The sequence below is a fragment of the Amblyomma mixtum genome, chromosome 1 (genome assembly GCF_055824585.1).
Source record: "Amblyomma mixtum isolate Tamu chromosome 1, ASM5582458v1, whole genome shotgun sequence".
Classification (NCBI taxonomy): Eukaryota; Metazoa; Arthropoda; class Arachnida; order Ixodida; family Ixodidae; genus Amblyomma; species Amblyomma mixtum.
The window spans coordinates 4,179,766-4,197,507 of NC_143012.1; the positions used below are offsets into that span (position 1 = coordinate 4,179,766).

At 49.3% G+C, this 17,742-nt stretch overlaps 1 protein-coding gene across 11 annotated transcripts in view; it reads right to left on the reverse strand.

Annotated features, from left to right (window-relative positions):
* p120ctn (adherens junction protein p120) overlaps positions 1-16,411 on the reverse strand; it is a 107,586-nt gene extending 91,175 nt beyond the window's left edge. For 7 of the 11 annotated variants that reach the window (XM_089541894.1, XM_089541875.1, XM_089541867.1 and 4 more), the window contains exons 1-2: positions 15,493-16,411; positions 12,504-12,645 (exon numbers count right to left, since the gene is read on the reverse strand). In XM_089541894.1, coding sequence (XP_089398020.1) covers positions 12,504-12,641 — 138 coding nt within the window. In that variant the 5' untranslated portion in view covers positions 12,642-12,645; positions 15,493-16,411. Of the gene's footprint in view, positions 1-12,503; positions 12,646-13,518; positions 14,282-15,492 lie in introns of those variants that run through there. The other 4 variants (XM_089541888.1, XM_089541860.1, XM_089541899.1 and 1 more) reach the window with 4 other exon arrangements.
* Positions 16,412-17,742: the final 1,331 nt, after the last annotated feature.

Below are 17,742 nucleotides of genomic sequence, written 5' to 3' on the forward strand. Positions count from 1 at the left end.
GTGTGGGATGAGAGCGAGTTTATGAGCTAGGGGGATGAGAGCAATATTAAATAGAAGGGGGGAGAGGACCGCGCCTTGGGGTGTTCCAAGCTCGCCGAGTGTATAAGGTGGTGTGCTCAGCTCAGCTATGTGCAGGGAAGCAGTGCGGCCCGAGAGAAAGGCGCGAACGTAGTTGTAGGTATTTGAGCCTACCTGTAGTGCCTGTAGTTCTCGCAAAATGGCATCGTGTCGAATCCTGTCAAATGCCTTTGTGAGGTCAACCGCCAGAATAGCTTTAGTGAGGTGGGGGATCGTGTCATCAAGCACGTCATGGGTAATTTGTAGTAGGGCATCCTGTGCTGATAGATGCGCACGAAAGCCCACCATGCTGTGCGGAAAAAGGTGGTTGTCTTCCATGTACGTGGTTAGTCGGGCAAGAATTATTTGTTCGAATGCCTTGCCGAGACAAGATGTCAGAGAAATTGGTCGGATATTCTCTATGTTGATGGGTTTGTGGGGTTTAGGAATAAATATGATTTTTCCATGCTTCCAGGTGGCAGGGAGTTTACCTGACTTCCAGCACTCGTTAAAGTGGGTGACTAGATGAGATATGGAGGCATCGTCAAGGTTTCGGATGGCAGCATTGGTAATTTGATCTTCCCCGGGTGCAGTATTGCGTAATTTCAAAAGGGCTGTCCGAAATTCCGCCTCTGTAATAGGGAAGAAGAGTGCGAGGCGACCAGAGAGAACGCGCGCGGCGAACACAGGCCGCACTGGTTGACAAGCTGCTAGGAGAGAAGGCTGGTTCGTTCAGTCAAGGTCACTGCGCGCGCTCGGCGCGAACACTGGCAGCTCCAACCAGCGTCTCTATCTCGTCTTGCACTGCTTTGCTGCCAGCGATGGCACAGCTAGCGCAGCAGCGATCCTCGGTGCGTGTTCCCAATTTTGCGTGTTCCCACCAGTTCCCAATTTTCACCACTCCCCAGAGGGCGCCACCTTTCTTTTTAGGGGGTATTCACCCGTATGACAACAAGGTGCATCCTGTTGTCTTGACATTATAAGCGTACGAGCAATGCGAGGGGGAAGAAACTTTTCGCCCAATACTGCAAATCTCAAGAATAACTCTAGTTTGGGCTAGTTGGTTCATGATTCAGGAGGAAAACGGCGCAAAAAACGTAGACAATAGAGACAAACACTGGGGCTGGTCCTGTCGTGTTTGTCTCTATTGTCCACGTTTTTTGCGCCGTTTTCCTCCTGAACTGCAAATCTGCTGGTTACTGTGCTAAATATAAGAATAACTATTGGATATTACACGCCAAGAGGAAACCTAGTTAGAAAAAATAAAAAAAAAAACTGCCTGTCACACACAGTTATGGAGTGATCAATGAACTTTGTTCACTCTCATAGTGATCACAACTGTACTCTGCACCCAGAGAAGGTAGCAGCGTAGCTTACCCTCGCTGTACAGGCATAGAGTTTCTTACTATTACCTAGAGGGAAAGCTGGCAGCCCGTCTATGGGAGTTTGCATGGCGACCCCTCGAGACCACTTCAGCCACCATGGGCGCTCAAAGCATCACGGGGCGGTGAGCTACTTGTTGCGGAACTGCAACTTTTGGCCAAAAAATAATAAAAAAATAAAGCTGTTTGATAACTACAAACGTCCTAACATTCAATATCTTGTCTAATGATTACAACAACCGAGCAGAAAAGCATTTAAGTGCAAAGTTTGCCCAAAATAAGAGACGACTCGCTCTCCTATTGGCCAAGTAGTGAACACTATAAAAACTAATATTTCGTAATTAACAAGCGCACTTTTAAAAGTAAATATGTTTTCAAAAAAGATTCTGTTGCTTAAATACTATAAGAGGTTTTTAAATGGCATTTCGAAAAGTGAAACCTTTTATTGGCGTCGTGTGTCGTCGCGTTTTCACTACTATGGGTTTTGGCCACTGCATTCGCGCAAAAGTCGTCTGCGCGCACACGAACAGCGTTTTCGAAATGAAACGTTTGAGTAGTGCCACTCTGTGTTCCCGAAAAATTACGACTGTGCCGCAACAAGTAGCTCACCGCCCCATGATGCTTTGGGCGTCCATGGTGGCTGAAGTGCAGCGCCGCCAGCTTTCCCTCTAGGTAATAGTAAGAAACTCTATGTGTACAGGTGATCTCGGAAGAATAGGAGAATATGCAGTAAACGGAGAATCACACCCGCCGGAGAGAATACTGCTAGAGGCAGTCGGCAGAAATGCATTTTCCGCCACGGCTGCACCCTGCCCTTTGCGAGCTATCTGCAATTTCTTTCTTTGCTCTCCCCCCATTCATCAACCGACCTATACAATCCAGCGCCGATGCGCAGATCCGACGACGGCGCACAGTGTATGCACAGCACACATACGCAACGCATCCGCGCGATGCTCTGAAAGCGAGAGGAGCACCGTCCGGCACTGGGCAACTTCTTGCGAAACAGGACCCGCCGTCCTTGTTTCTCATAGGAGGAGGAGGAGGAAGGGCGGGAGATGCGCAAACTGAATGCCGTCGGCGCGGAACACCAGAGCGAAGGGGGACCGACTGCTGCAGCAGCAGCCCCCGGGGAAACACCCACGCGCGGCGAAGACCGGCGGAACGGGAGCGCGCAGCACGGCGATGGAATGCGCGCCGCGACCAATCTCCCGCCACGGCGGAGGACATGTGGCAACCGTCCGCCTCTTCTGGGAGACAGACAGCGGCGAAGCACGGAGGGGGAGAATAGAGAGAAAAACGCTGCAGCGCTGTGAAACAAATGTGGACAACGAGTCGCAGTTCTTGCACAATGAAGGAAGGAAATCGAGGAACGAAGGAAAAATCCGGGCAAGAAAGAAGATGTGAATGGAAGAAAAAATGACCGCCAGCCGCGGCGGCTCTCAAGTAGAAAATGCGGAGACAGTGAGCACACTATTCCGGCAGAAAGATTTGGCAGAGACAGTCTCATCGTGAGCTCTTTTGCGAAATTCACTGAAGATTCCTTCCTTTCTAATGACGCACCTAGTCATTAGCATAAAGTCGTAAGGAGACGCAAACACTGGGTTCACCTTCATTCGCCAAGAAGTAACGTACGTGGTTTCGTGGCCTATGGGTTGCGTGCACGCCTCTCAAACTGAAGGTCATTGGTCCAATTCACCGCACCTTAGGAAGAAATTCGTATTTTCTTTGCTGTAGGCGTCACTATCTTATGGTCTACTGCTGACTTCATGCGAGAGCACGGTGATGTCATTGAAGAATTTCGTGCCATGGGCGGCGACGCACGCCGACTTTAGTGCCAATGGGACATACTGTGCTTTCGAATTAAAAACACCGGTTTCACGAAGCTGTATGCAAGAGAATGGAGACTTTTTGCATAGCCGCACATACAGTCACCGCTGCCACTTACCGCGCGCAGGCAGTGCGTACGCGCTGACTCGACGCGGCAGGCGCCTGCGGAGCTGAGCTCGCCGGTACCAGGCACCATCTAAGTGCGATCTGCGCATGAGCAGCAGCGGTACATGCTATGCTGAAGGGTCGAAAAAATGGACAGCTATCAACAAGGACACGTGTGCAGCTATTGGAAAATACTAGTTAGAACGTCCAAAGCGAGTCCCCTTGAAAAGCCATTACAACGAGGTGTTCGCTGCATTGCACAGACAAAAAAAAAAAAAAAGCGGTGGAGCCCTAGGGGGAAGTTGAAATTTACTTCGCTGTTTCTCAACTCTGACAGCACGCATTTCTTCCGCTACTTTCCACGAGATCAAACTGAAACGATTTCCGCTTTGCCGAAGGTTTGGAGGGATTACTGAGAGGAATGCTAGAGAAATAAAGTAAAAAAAAAAAATGTCACTCCCGTATGAACGGGTCACTCAGCGCAGCTTTTGGCTGACTACCAATGTATCACACTTTTCAAGCAACACTGTTTTGACACGCTAGCTGATTCACGGCACCAAAAAGATTGGCGCGCAAATGGCGAGACCATGCACAGAAGAAAGAATACATGCTCCGTGTCTATTCCGTCGAGCGCAGATGTTAAGAATCCAAGAATCCCGTTTTTGGCTTAAAGACCGGAGGTAACGAAGAGCGTCAGAGGAACTCGCCGTCAAGTTTCACACGCATCCGAAGCGTCATGGCCTTCAGAGGCCGGACGATCCCACTCCACACATACACTACACACACAGCGACAATGAGGCGTATGAATAGCCCGCTATATACATCCGCTTAGTTAAAGGAAACATGTTTCTCGCTCATCTGTTCTGTCCAACCCCTATAAAAGGGGAACATCAGCGAAGACAAATCACTCTTGAAAATATCGGTCCTCCGATCGAAACGTCGTCAAATTAAGTGTTCTTTAACGAGGAGTACACTCCGCTACATACTCTTTTAAGCAGTCAAGCACTTCATGCTCTCGCAACGTTATATATATATATATATATATATATATATATATATATATATATATATATATATATATATATATATATATATATATATATATAGCTGAATATAGGTTGTACGAGAAGGGCGCACCTGTGTTCCGCGTTAGCAATATCTGGCCTGCCCCTGGCTCCGTTTGCGATCCCGAGGAAACGCGAGCCAATAGGCCGGCGTCTATGACGAGTGTCGGGCCGAACTGAGGGAAGGCTCTCGAGACCGGCGCCGGGAAGGAAGACGGAAGCCGCATACGCAGCACCCGCCACACAAGAGCGGCCCCGTCAGCAGCTTTCGCGCCGCACACAGGATGTGCGCAGTTTACCGCCTGCATGCTGCGTCTCCGTCCGAAGCTGCCGCTGCTCCCAGGGGGATGCTCAGTCCTTTTCACGCGGCCGCAGTTATGCGGTATTTAGCGAGGCTTTCAGAGGCGCATCCAGCATCCTGCACTACTCGGCGATAAAACGAGATCCTCCCTAACCGTAAACAAACTCTGCCGCGAACAAGTCGGCGCAGTTCCGCGGAGCGGAGGAAGGATGAGGGCTCGCGCATCGCCGACTGCAAACTACCGCGCATGGGAGAAATGACATGAAACACACGGGATGCTCTCGCAAACATTATATGAATGAGAAGGAAATATGAAGGCCTTGAGACTCCTCAAGCAGTTGTTTTGAGCTCATTCTTCCCGAATAGTTACGCATCCAATTTACGGAATAGAGTGAATGAATTGGGGGCGGATTTCACTTAACTCCATCAGTACACTGCGGCCCCCAATGTTTCAACCCTAGGGGAGCGTGGGCCTTGAGAGACGTCATAGGGTTGATCCCCGCACAGCACTCCTGCGAGTCTCTCGGGTCTTGTCTCCACAGAAATGGGCCCGTGTGACTGGGATTCGATTCCGCGACATCGGGCTCAGCAGCCAAGCGCCAAAGCCATCGCAGTGAGCTGAACGCCGCGAGCGGCGCGGCAGTCGGTCAACCTCGGAACTTCGGGCCCATCAAAGCGCTCCGGACTGTCAACCACGGAGCCTTTAAGGCGGGTTATGGGGCTGGAATGATCAAAATAAATACATAAAAAGCTAAGTAGGTAACAAAAAGCCAGGTGAGGATTTCTTTTTTCCGAGAAAAAAAAAATGTCATCAGACAGCTACTCCCACAGATTTTCGTCCAGCGTATTTATTTTACTAGCCGTGCGCGCCCAGACTTCCTTCATCGAGAAGCGAGAAGGGAAATACCGCCGCTCTGGCGGCGAAGCAGGTAAAGCTATATTTGTTTAGCGACGTAAGGCGCGGACGGAACTTGGAAATCCAGGAAACCGGATGGCCGGACGGACACGGGGCCGCACCTAAAGACACGCAGCACCTCGGGACCGAAGCAAAACAGTCCAGCCAAAGAGGTTCGGCGAAAAAAAAATACACTTTCCTCGAAACTGCCGCCGCCACGCCCGCACTCGGGACCGTCCGCGAAACGTTATTCTCGGTACGGAAGCCTTCGTGCGAGGAGGAGGCGGGCCGTATATAATACGCGCGTAACGGTGTTCCTTCCAACTCTTCTCGCCAAATGCTCTCTCCTCCACCCGGCCGCTTTCGTCGTACTACGACGCGGTTTTTGTTTATGTCCCCATAGAAAAGGGGCGACGCACGTGCAGCAAGCAGGCAGCCAGTCCGCGCTCCCGCCTCACCAAACAGAACCGTGCACCACTGCCGGAGGTAGAGAGCCAATCGGGGTCGAGTGAGAGAGCTAATCTACTAAAACGCACACACAGCCGACTTGAGTAGTCAGACCAAAATTACAAATTATCCCACAGTAAAACAGTACACGTGGCAAGCACCGCGATTAAGAACGCAGATTGAGACTTTGAAGATCCGTCAGGGCAACCTACCCCCTGCAGAATTCACGAAAACAGGCAACCAGACACTAAAAGCGCGGTAAGGGCTCGGTGGATTTGCAACAACATTTAAAACTGCAGGGTTGGCGCGTTATTATTATCACTGTTATTTTAAAATATCGGAGAAAGCTTGCATTACGCACAAGTGTCAGGAAGAACTGAAAGTTGGTGCGGCTCGGGGCAGCTGCGCATAATGTACGCGTCGCAACTCTCCAAACGCTGCACGCTTTCTCGCCAGACAGGCCTCCCTTCTGGCGAAGCGGCCTCAGCTGGACGGCAGCTGTTGACACACCCCTCCCTCCCGCTGCTGCCAGCGAAAGGTATTCCGGCACGCCTCGCCGGTAAGCTGGAAACGAGACACGAAAGGTGAGGGGGCTGTAGGAGTACCTACTTATGAGCAGGGCGCAGCCGACCCCGGCTTGCCGACTGGCGTCTTCCCGACGACCGGCAAGCAACAGAACGCGCGCGCTCTACATAGCACACGCGTGTTAACGAAGAGAGAGAGAATGCGCGCTGGGGACGCCAAGTGGTCCGTCGGCACGGCGGTGGCCTGAATACGAGCGAAAGGCGGCTTCGGGAAGACGAGAAGGAAATGAGCGCCGGCGCGATCAGCAAGGCGTAACGAAGATTCGACACCCTCGATTGCACTCGATATCGCGGAATGGAAAAAGAGGGAAAGACTGTCGTTGCGCCACAAGAAACCCGTCTGCTCTGGGAGAGGGTGACGGGGGGAGAAAGAGGGGCGATTAATACGCACGAACAACGGCAGGCACATAACGGAGAGCGGGGATACGCTTCATTCGCGTTCACACTCGACCACGAGCGGTTCCCACTGGGGTCGCCGAGTAGCGGGAACCGCTGACTGATGCTTGCCCCCAGCTCCTGCATCTGCTAGTTTTCTGCCGGACGAGTGGCCTATGAAGTGACTTAATAAGCTCGTGTCACCGTCAAACTGTTTGCCCCTGGATAATGCACCAATCAGGCAGGCTGAATGCTAGGGTCTTGTAAAAACAGTTGTTAGTTTCATAATCCAAGGAGCAATAATTCCGACCTTGATAACACTTCTTGCTTGGTAGTACAGCCAGGTTCTTATCTGGTTAGCCAAATAGCCGCAAGCACATATCATTGTTTTTCTCCTGCTGTGATTCCAAGCTAGGCCGAACAACTACACCACAGTCCTCCCAATCCAAAAGAATAACTTCGAAGCTTTACCACAGAATGGAAGTTAAACTTAAGCAAAATGGTACAATCAATTTTTCGGTGCGATATTACATGCCACTACCACCATTCCACAATAACCCAATAACCCTTTATTTTGTCATTCCTAGTGCGCAGACCATATGCTAATGAGATCAAATAACTGAGAAATATTAATGTAAGTAATCAGCAATTTCTTTTTCGCCTCAGCAGACATCATGCAGCAATGCAAAGTAGGACAGCCACCAACCTGTCAGACAGTACACATAAATAAGTGAAAAAATGAAGACCACAGCTCTAAATGCAAAGCAGAAGCCATGTTTTTTTGAGAAGCTCAGCTGAAATGGAGCAAGGCTGCAGAATGGTCAGGTTTCCTTTCGAGGCCTTGCCTACACATGCAAAAACACACAACAAAAATGCAAACACACAAAAAAGTATGACCCTGCAACTAAAACCACATTTTATTTTTTATATTTTTTTTGAAACTCTGGGAACACTGAAGAAGGCCTCAAAAAGTATGAATTTTACACTGCAAAGAGATGTTTATCTTCCTACCGTCACTGAGGCATGAAGCACAATGAATTCAAATGAGATTCAGCGGCAACCTGGCAGGCGCTGCTGAATTAAGGTCATCGCCTACGGAAACAGGCTGTTGTGAAAGACAACGGGAATATCAAAAAGGAATAGGTGCAGAATGGAAAATGTTAGTGCAAGAGAAACAGAGGCCATCGAGTAAGGGGCACTCCTTGGCTCATCCACAATCCATCCCAGACTTGCCAACGAAGAAAGGTACACAGAGGAGCCAGGAGAATTTGCATGCACCCCCATTCTAAAGGGAAAATTTAAAAGATTCCCAAGGATCAAACGACGACTGCTACTGAAAACATATGGCACGCTCTGACACCTTCGTCCTTGGAACCACCAAGGTAAGAAAGAATCCTACCGATGCTGACAGGGCCCCTTCGACGTCTTTTCTTTCCTGTGGAGGGGGGATGCGCATAAACCACCTACTTCGAAAGGCTGGAGCGATTTGGGAATGACCGTGCCATGTGGCACGCAAAGTGGCTAGACATTGTAAGATACCAGGAAAAGAATAGAAAAATGCCTATCTTGTGGGTCGATTAAAGATGGCTGTGAAAGAAGCAATTACTTTGCCTCTTATGTGGCGTGGATCCTAACCCCAATATTTGATTAACGACACAAAAGGAAATGCGGCTCCTTTAAAACTGCTTAAGATAACAATGAGGAGGGGTGGAACTTCACAGGTCGATGCAGCTACGGATAGCTAAAGAACAGGGTGCAGTGAACACTAAAAAAAAAACAGAAAGTCACTGGAAATAAGCCTATTGATGTTGTCACAATCATAATCCAGACATCGCCCTCATCAACGCTCAGAACTCTTCTGCAATAGTCTCACCTGACAGCCTTCAAACAGAATGTACCGTTCTTCAACTGCAACAGAGCTGGATGTATGTCACAAACATTGTCTTCCCATCAACCTGCACTCGCGGCTAACCCTAGCCTTTTCCTTCATAACAGCCCCCATATATTCTTTTACCTTAAGCACCTTAAACAAACATTGCTAATTAATCATGCTTACAAGGAAGTCTCACTCCTACTTTCATTTTATTTCAAGGACTATTAGGTACCACAGGCAGAACAAAAGGTAATACAGGAATAACAACACACAGCATATGTTGAGAACAAATCAGGCCAGTTGAAAGAGAAGTTCACATATTAACATTTGCATGGACTGAACTAGCAGCTAACTCTTGACCAAGCCCTTCGTCAGAAAATATATCCGTCATCCAGCTTCGTCATCCAGCTGAATGCTATTACAAAAAAGCTCCAGAGAAGAAAGTAAAAGGTCTGACATAACCAAAAGCTTGACGTGGTGATTGTGAACCAAACTTTTTTGCGAAGAACCTGCTTGTTCTATGTCGCACAATGCAGAGCTGCAGTGAACACCTGTTCTATTTTGTTTACTGCACTGAATGTGATACATGACTTGATACCACTAACAAACAACGTGAAATAAATTTTGCAGAGCCTCAAACTCAAAGCAGCAAAAGAGACTGCTTTCATATCTACTCGCTGTGGTGACATTTCATGTGAGCTCCATGTTCACAAGCACTCCCAGTCTGGAATTATCAGTTGCAATTCGCACAACTCCCACTATGTTCTGAATACTCAATACATACTGAATAATGATTACACCTTGAACCCTCAAGGGATACACATAGCAGTGACAGCATTGCCAGATACACGGTTCACAAATGTAGAGTCTGAAGATGCCAAATTATAAAGCAGACTGTCATACCGGAGCCAAATTAGCCCTGAAACACAGTCTATCAAAATTGAAAGTATGAGTGTTATAAACTGTAACCCGTTACGAGATTACTAATAAGGGAGTAATTACTCATTGGCATCCACCAGAGCGCAGCCATACGGCTACATGAGATTAACTACCACAAGGTAACTGAATTTTGTATATGTTTTTCGCAGCCACCTTGTGTGTGTTGATGGCCAGGCATACTCTCTTGGCTTCATTACTCAACACTCTTACCCTTACCATTCACGACACTGAACGAATACACTGGGTTAAAATCCTCTTTGATGTGGCAACTTTAAAAATGTGTGGGGACGCCTTCGTCCCCTGCGTTCACTTTCCCGCATTGCACCCCCTACTGTAGTTAGCTCCTCCGCAACGCACTCTTCTCAGTTGGGTTACTGTAACTAACAGGGGAGGGCGCTCGCGTCGCAGCGACACCAGCGCCACGGATGGCGTTTTGCTGCACGCTCGCGGGGAGTGACGGGGTCTCTTCTCCCTGGGACCGGGAAGCGAGCGGACGTTTCGCTGGCGGCTTCGCTCTTCGTCGACGGGCGCCTCTTGGTCGGAACTTGCTCACGCCGAGCCTGTTCCGTCCGGCCTCGAAGTTTTCCCTCTGCCCTACCAGTTTAAACCCCACAAATGATGTCACAGAAGGGCGAGAACGAAATGTGTTTCAGGGCTCCTTTTAATTAAAAACAGACGCTTCCTAAACCAAGAGCGGAGTTCTCAAGAATGCTTCTCCTGGAGCGGAAAAGATAAAACCCCTATTTTCATTTCTTCCTCTCACCCCAACAGGTCTGAATGAAAAGGGGCTAGAATTCCACAACATTCTAAAAACAGTGCACACGTGTGCCCTGATTGTAAGGAGCACCTGGGTTGCAGAACTTGCTTGTACACTGCACACAGTCAGATAAGGCATATGTGGAGAATATATCGCGGTTATTGCTGGGGCAGGAGAGGTTTCCTTCTCATTACTTATCGCCGTCCATATTAACACGGCAAAAATGCACGAGCTCCAATGGGCTCAGTGGATTTTCAGCTAGTCCACTGTGTAGACAGTGAGTTTCCATAATAATGAGGCATAAAAACATTGAAAAAGTCTGGCTCCGAGAAAACTGTCCGTAATTCGAGTTGTCCATACTACAGAGGACTGTGTTAACGGGGCACTACTGTAATCAACGGCTGGTTAAAATACAATGCCGCAAGAGCACAGTCAGCAAAGGCAGTCCATGAGTCAGAACTTCAATGCAGCGAGCAGTGTGTTGAATCATTAGAAGTTCTCTTCAGCGTGGCAACATAGATTAAGGTTGTTTCATGAGGAAAGAGTTAAAGAGTAAAAGGTGAAATACTAGGCGAATATTTGTGACAAATCACAACACAATCGTGCAATGTGGGCCCACAAGTTGCGCACACAAAGAGGCAAGAAGTGATGTGAACAAGACCCCATGTTCTTTCATATATCTCAATTCTTCTATGACAGCAGCTAGCTCAATACACATTCGAAAAATCATGCCTAGTACAATTACGTATGGACTTCACAGCTCAGACTCACATCATTAAGGCACACGGCCTGTGTGGGGTAACATTTAAAGTGCTCCCATTTCATTCTCACCAGCTATTTTTAATGTAACATATAAGGTCCAAGCATATGCTACTACTTCCTGTGTGCTAAAAGATGACCTCTCTACTTTGACTACCACTACCTACTAGTTACCAGAGGAGAACAATTACTGAGCAATTGCAATTACCACCACCTATAGAATTACTAGTAGTGGGCATGTTGTCGGGCTAGTTGGCTTGATGCTTGTAATGCCATGAAAGGTTATGTGCAAAAAAAAAAAAGACATGAAGACAGAAGACATGACAGGATGAGCGACAGAAGACATCACAGGATTGCACTCGTCCTGTCGTGTCTTCCGTCTTCGTGTCATCTTTTTTTGCGCATAACCTTTCGTGGGTACTAGCAGTAGCAACTTGGGCCATAAAGGGGCAAACAGAAGGTTATAGCCCCACCACGGTGGCTCGGTGGTTATGGTGCTCAGCTGCTGACCCGAAAGGCGCGGGTTCAAACCCAGCCGCAGCGGCTGAATTTCGATGGAGGTGAAATTCTAGAGGCCCGTGTACTGTGCGATGTCAGTGAATGTTAAAGAACACCAGGTGTTTGAAATTTCTGGAGCCCTTCACTAAGGTGTCCCTCATAGCCTGAGTCGCATTGGGACGTTAAGCCCCAATAAACCAAACCAAACAGAAGGTTATACTATTAGTGAGTTCTGGCTCATAAATATGAAATTATAAAACACAAGCATAAGTGAACTAGACTATTAAAAGATGGCAAAATATAACTTAAGTGTCTGAAGTATGTCATGTACCACTAAGAAAATTACAAGCTTTATGAAATGAATTACTTGTTGCCGAGTGAAAATTCCAGGGAGAAGCAGGTTGTTTCTCCAGAAATCTTTCTACATAAGGGGAGTATTACATCGTGAGAAGGGCTTAAAATGAGTGAATTTAGAACTTACAATGCATTGCTTCCACATTCGTTGCAGGTATGCCAGTCATTGCTACGAAGTGGGCGTACAAAAGTTGGTAAACATATAGAACAGACCACGCTGTACAATTTGCATACCAATCACACAAGACACGAGTGGGCTGCCCCGCATGGTATGCGAATGCCTCACCTGCTCCTTCACGGACTGGAGTATGCTGGCTGCTGAACTATTAGGGTAGGGGTGCATTAACGGTGGCTCCAGAGGGGGAGCATCCTGGCTGGCTGGCATGGTGCAGCGCTCTCCGAGTGGAGCTGACAGGGATCCCATTCAGCTGCGGCACAAGACACCACTGCCACTCAGCCAAACGAATGGCAACTTCGAATGGGAAGTGGGCCATTTGGCAACCACTAGCAGCACATTCAATACTACTGCATGCAAAATTAGTAACACAGGAAACCAACAATCTAAAATTCTAAGCTAACTGGAGTGTTGGCTACAAAGTTTTAATTTTGCACCACTGATGAAGCTAAGAAACGTAGAGACAACTGCATGGCAAAAATATTTCAAAAAAAAGTACAAACTTCAGCACCCATTATGCAAGCGAAAAATTAACATTAAGTAGTTTGGTCGGAACTATTTCCGTCCGTGCAGCTGACTAAAACTTGACGAATGCAACGTACTGCAACGGCAAATAAATTAATCTGACTTGATGACCACACCAACCATTTCAACAAAAGGATACCATAGGACCCCAAAAGGCGGCACATACTTTCGCAGTAGCGGCCGATTCAACGGTAGTGTGAGAAGCTACCTTGAAGGCATATAAAGTCGGCTTAAAGCAGCGGACCATGACACAATCATCCCAAGCACGTAGGGGCGACTCGGCGACACACTCAACAGGTGCTGCCAGGTGAAACGCACGGCACGAAGTCAATTTCGGGCCAGCGATCTGTTCCCACGACAAAAACCGCCTATGCTTCTCGGGGGAAGCCACAAGCATAGGACAAGCGTGTCCTCGGGGCGGTTTTTTGAGGTCAGCACCGAAAAATAAAACCTACACGCACTCGTCGCGACAGCGGATCCTGCTTCTTTCTTTTTTGCACCGCCACGAACCAACGTCGCCGAGTGTCACGCACGTATTCGGAGCAAGAAAAGAAGACGAGAAGCGAGCCAGAGAGCCGCGCCAGCCAAAAAAAAAACTTACCGAGGAGTCGTACGCGTGAACTTCGTCCGCGGCCACCGCATAGCGAGGACGACGCCTTCGGGCGCTTGGCATCCAACACGCACACAACAAACACAAGCCCCCAACCCAGCCGCGAGCGGCGTCTTCCGTTGGAATGCAGCGTCCGCTGGTGCCGCCGCTTCTGCTCCCGAGACGTCCGTACAACAACGTCCGGGCGATGGACGCTAGGCCTAAGACGTCCGCACAAAAGCCCAACGTCTCGGCGCAGCACAGCGACTGGTCAGCGGGGATGGAATCCGCACTGTCGGGCCGCCGAAAGAGCCAGCCGGCGAAGAAACCCGGCACGCACGCTGCAGTCAGCTCGAGCTCGACGGGAATCTAATCGGCATCAGACCAGCACACGGCGTCGGCGTCTCCACAGAGCGTAACGTCCGCGAAAAAAGTTGACATTGCGTGCGGAAACAGGAATGAAACAAACCACCAGCAGAGAGGAATCAAGCGAACAAGTTTGAAAGCGGCATTGTCGTGGTTCTCCAAACTGTCCCTAGAGGGGACGACCGTCCGAAGCAGTCGCGGGGGAGGGGGAAGGTGGCGGCTGCCAGAGGGACCGTATAAGAACGGCGCCGCATTATTTCCAAGTGCGAAGCTAGCGAAGCGGCGGTCGGTGACTGACCTGCGGCCTTGGCTTGAGAGGGTGAGTCGCCGCGCGCTTTTGACAAAAGCAAAGCGGCGACACAAAGGGAGAATGGAGAGCAGCAGCTAAAGAAGAGTTCTTTTCTTAAAGGGTAGTCCTCCTTACCCCACCTCGTCGAGACTACCGCAACGACGACACCCTCTCCCAAATAGCCATATGGAACGTCCCTTTTGTGTTGAGCGCGGGCCATGCGGCAGTGGTCACAGCGTCGAACGCCGAGACGTTGCATGAGGTGTATAACGTCGTTAATTTACAGCGTGCAGGCCTTTTTTTTTCGTAAGTGGCGGACGTAAAGACGAGCGATTTAAAGTGCAGCCGTTTGAAACGCAAGCTGAGGTAAGAAAAGTGCAAAAATGCAAACAAAAAGACTGTATACGAAGAATGCGGGCAGCGCTCCAAGTGGAGCATGATGATAAAAACGTCGCGACGAGCGCGCGAGCGTTGGAAACGTGATATCGCGCTCGCGCTTGGCATGAGAAATTTGAGAAGGGCGCCGCGAGGAATCCGGTGAGCGTGGTTTTAATAAAACATGACGAGCGAGGCAAGACGTCGACCAGGCGTTGAACACGATCGTGCAACCAGCACAGAATACGCACGAAAAGAAAAACGAAACTAAAGCGCATAATGAAATATGACACTGTCGTGGAGAAGAATGCCGTTACTTTCGGATGGCACCCCACAAGGCGTGTACGACGGTATCACATGCACGAAATTGATTTGGAAGTCGAGGCGCGTGCAGTAAAAAAAAAATAGCGAAGAGAAAAGAACGGCTCAACTTTTCAGCTTATAAATTGCGCTGTCACCAGTCGCGTGACGTTCCGTTTAAAGATTGCTTCTTGTCTTTCCGCTCACTTACTAACCGCTCGTAACTCCCGCATCAATATAACATGAACGCGTAAAACGTTGGCAAGATATGCCCTTCTATAGCTTCCAGCAGTTTTTTCCGACCAAATATCCTGTGCTGGTTGTTTTTTCTTTGATATCAAGACAAGGGCGCTACTATTTATACTTTTTTTTTCTGTCTTGTACAATAACTGTCTCGCATTGATCCAAGCGTCGCGCCTAAAGGTTACTTAACGACTGACTTAACCAAACGAAACACATTTTTATTACCACTGCTGAATGTGCGTTGTTCATATCGGGGCACAGACCGCTGAAAAAAATGTGTTTTGTTTTCCCAACGGCGCTAAGAAACGCAAAAAAAAGTTCGCAATCGTTGCCTGAATGAAGCAATTGAAGTGGCGAATCACACTGAATCATTACATCGCTGCTGTGCGCGGGAAGTTTGCATTACTAATTACCTTCCATGGTCCCGGCTTGCCTGGATGGCCTCCAAAGTCTCATTCCTGGTGATCTGGCGCCTCGGTAGCCCCGTCGACTGAAGAACCCATCCAAGTTACGATCGTTGCGTGCAGCCCGACACACCCGATGATAGCACGCGATCACAACAAAACACCAGCACAGCACACACTTTTTTCCCGCAGAAAAGCTACTGCAGCAGTGCAGCCCGCGACGACGCAAGCCACTGGTTTCACGAGCGTACGCAGCCGCCGCTGAAAGTGCTCGAGTCTTCGAGTTAAATGCCTGGTGCAGGCTCTCGAAGCACACAAAAATAAAAACAGCACCGGGGCTACGAATGCCTTTGACGAAAGCGAGCACTAACCCTAACCCACGGGGGCTCAGAACCCTGGACCCGAAATCGCCATACGAGTAGGTTGCTCCGGTCGCTCCGTCCTCCTACGGAGGGCCGCCACTTCGAGGCCGGCAGTAGCAGTAGCAGCACGTAGACGATCTCGAACGAAACGCTGCTCCCGCAACACTGAAGACGTTCCCCTCGACGACGTTCGTCGTACGCTCGGGCGCTTATTTGTCACCGTAACGTTGTTTCTTCGCCGCATCGAACGCGGGAGTCGAGAAGAAAACACACTAGTGCTCGAAGCCGCTGGCACCGCCGCCGCCGCCGCTGCTGCTACAGCACATCGCGATAGAGAAACCCGTCGTTGCTCCACTTGGCTCACATCTCGCCGCTTGCGAGCCTGACGCGTTGCACCAGGGCCTCTCAACTCGCACTATCCGCCAGAAAGGAGATAAGGGTTGGCTTCCGCGTTTTTCGAGAAGGGCGTAAACTAGAACTCGCGGCGACTGCAGAGAGCGCGAACTCCAGCACCAGCTACATCCACTGCTGTCCTTCGACCGGCAAAAGCTGCTTCCAGGCGTAACGCACACAAGCCAACCGGAGCGACCGCTATGTGGGTATGTGGCGCCATCTGCGCTCCACGGCGGGAGAGTGCTAACGGCGCGTTGAGGTTGAGCACGTCCGCTAGGGATGGGACCCAGGCACGCCACGGACTAGCCAGGCAAAGCAGAGCCCGTAAGCGGAAAGTGCTGCAGACATTTTCTTTCTGTAAAAACGATAGCATCCTCTCCTACGCGTGGCGGCATTTAAGACCCTCGCCGTGCCAGCCAAGCTGCCAGGTCGCCATTTCTGCAGCGTTTCATTTATCGGTCAGGAATCGCCCGGTCACCATCGAACGTACGGGGGAAGGCATCTTTGCCTTAGGGCGGTCTGTGCCTCTTCTACGTGCTGCTCTGGCTCGCGTCATCATTCACGGCTTCCACCTCACCTCCCCTCTCTTTCTGTTTTCCTTTCATGCCACTCAATAACGAAAGAACGCAGAGCCGCACTTGGGATTGACTCACGTCTGGCATTCCTTCTCGTACGGTGGACACAAAACAGAGCCGTCAAACTTCGGCGCGCTGTTCCGCGTCGAATCGAGCGCCGTCTGCTTTTTAAGGGAAGTGGCCGGTGATCAATAATAAACTCCAGAGACGCCGGTACAAGTTTTGACGTGCTTGAAGTTTCAGAGGCGCAAGGTACAATCTATGTGCTGTGTTCCTATGAAAGTCATTCCTTCTCTTCGCCCCTTTTTTACGAAGTTGTGGAAGCATTCAAAGTTGGTGTAAGAATGTTCTACGTTTTTCGAAGTCGACTACAGTATTTCCAAGAGAGGATCGGTGCATGTACGAAAATAAAGAAACAGATACATTTTAACTACTTAAAGATGCAGCTCATGCATTTTCCCGCTTTTACCTTTGAGGGAGCGCCAAAGCGCTCGTATTTTTTCGATTCAACTCATCCTTCGCGGTTGCATGCTAAGTGCCATACAACGATGGCTTGAGTGGTTTCTGACCGAAAGGGTCAATTATGGGGCTTTCAACCATGCTCTAATTAGGAACGTCCGCTAAGACAATTGGCCAAGCATATTGCATGGTCACTGTGAAAAGCTGTGGCTCAGTAGACCAACGTTCGTGATGATGATGCCCTCAGGCTTAATGGCACATACCCACGGCGGGGGATTGCACGGCCACGGTGCATAGCGGATACAAACGCACTCATGGACAGGGAATGGAGTATTTTGATAATTTTGGGACGCAGAGCTAGAATTTGTACAAAACAAAAAATACGGAGAAGGAAAAGTTGTGAATTAACATTCTAGCAGAGGAATCTACCAGATGAAACTATATAATCGTGAATATAATCGCACACTGGT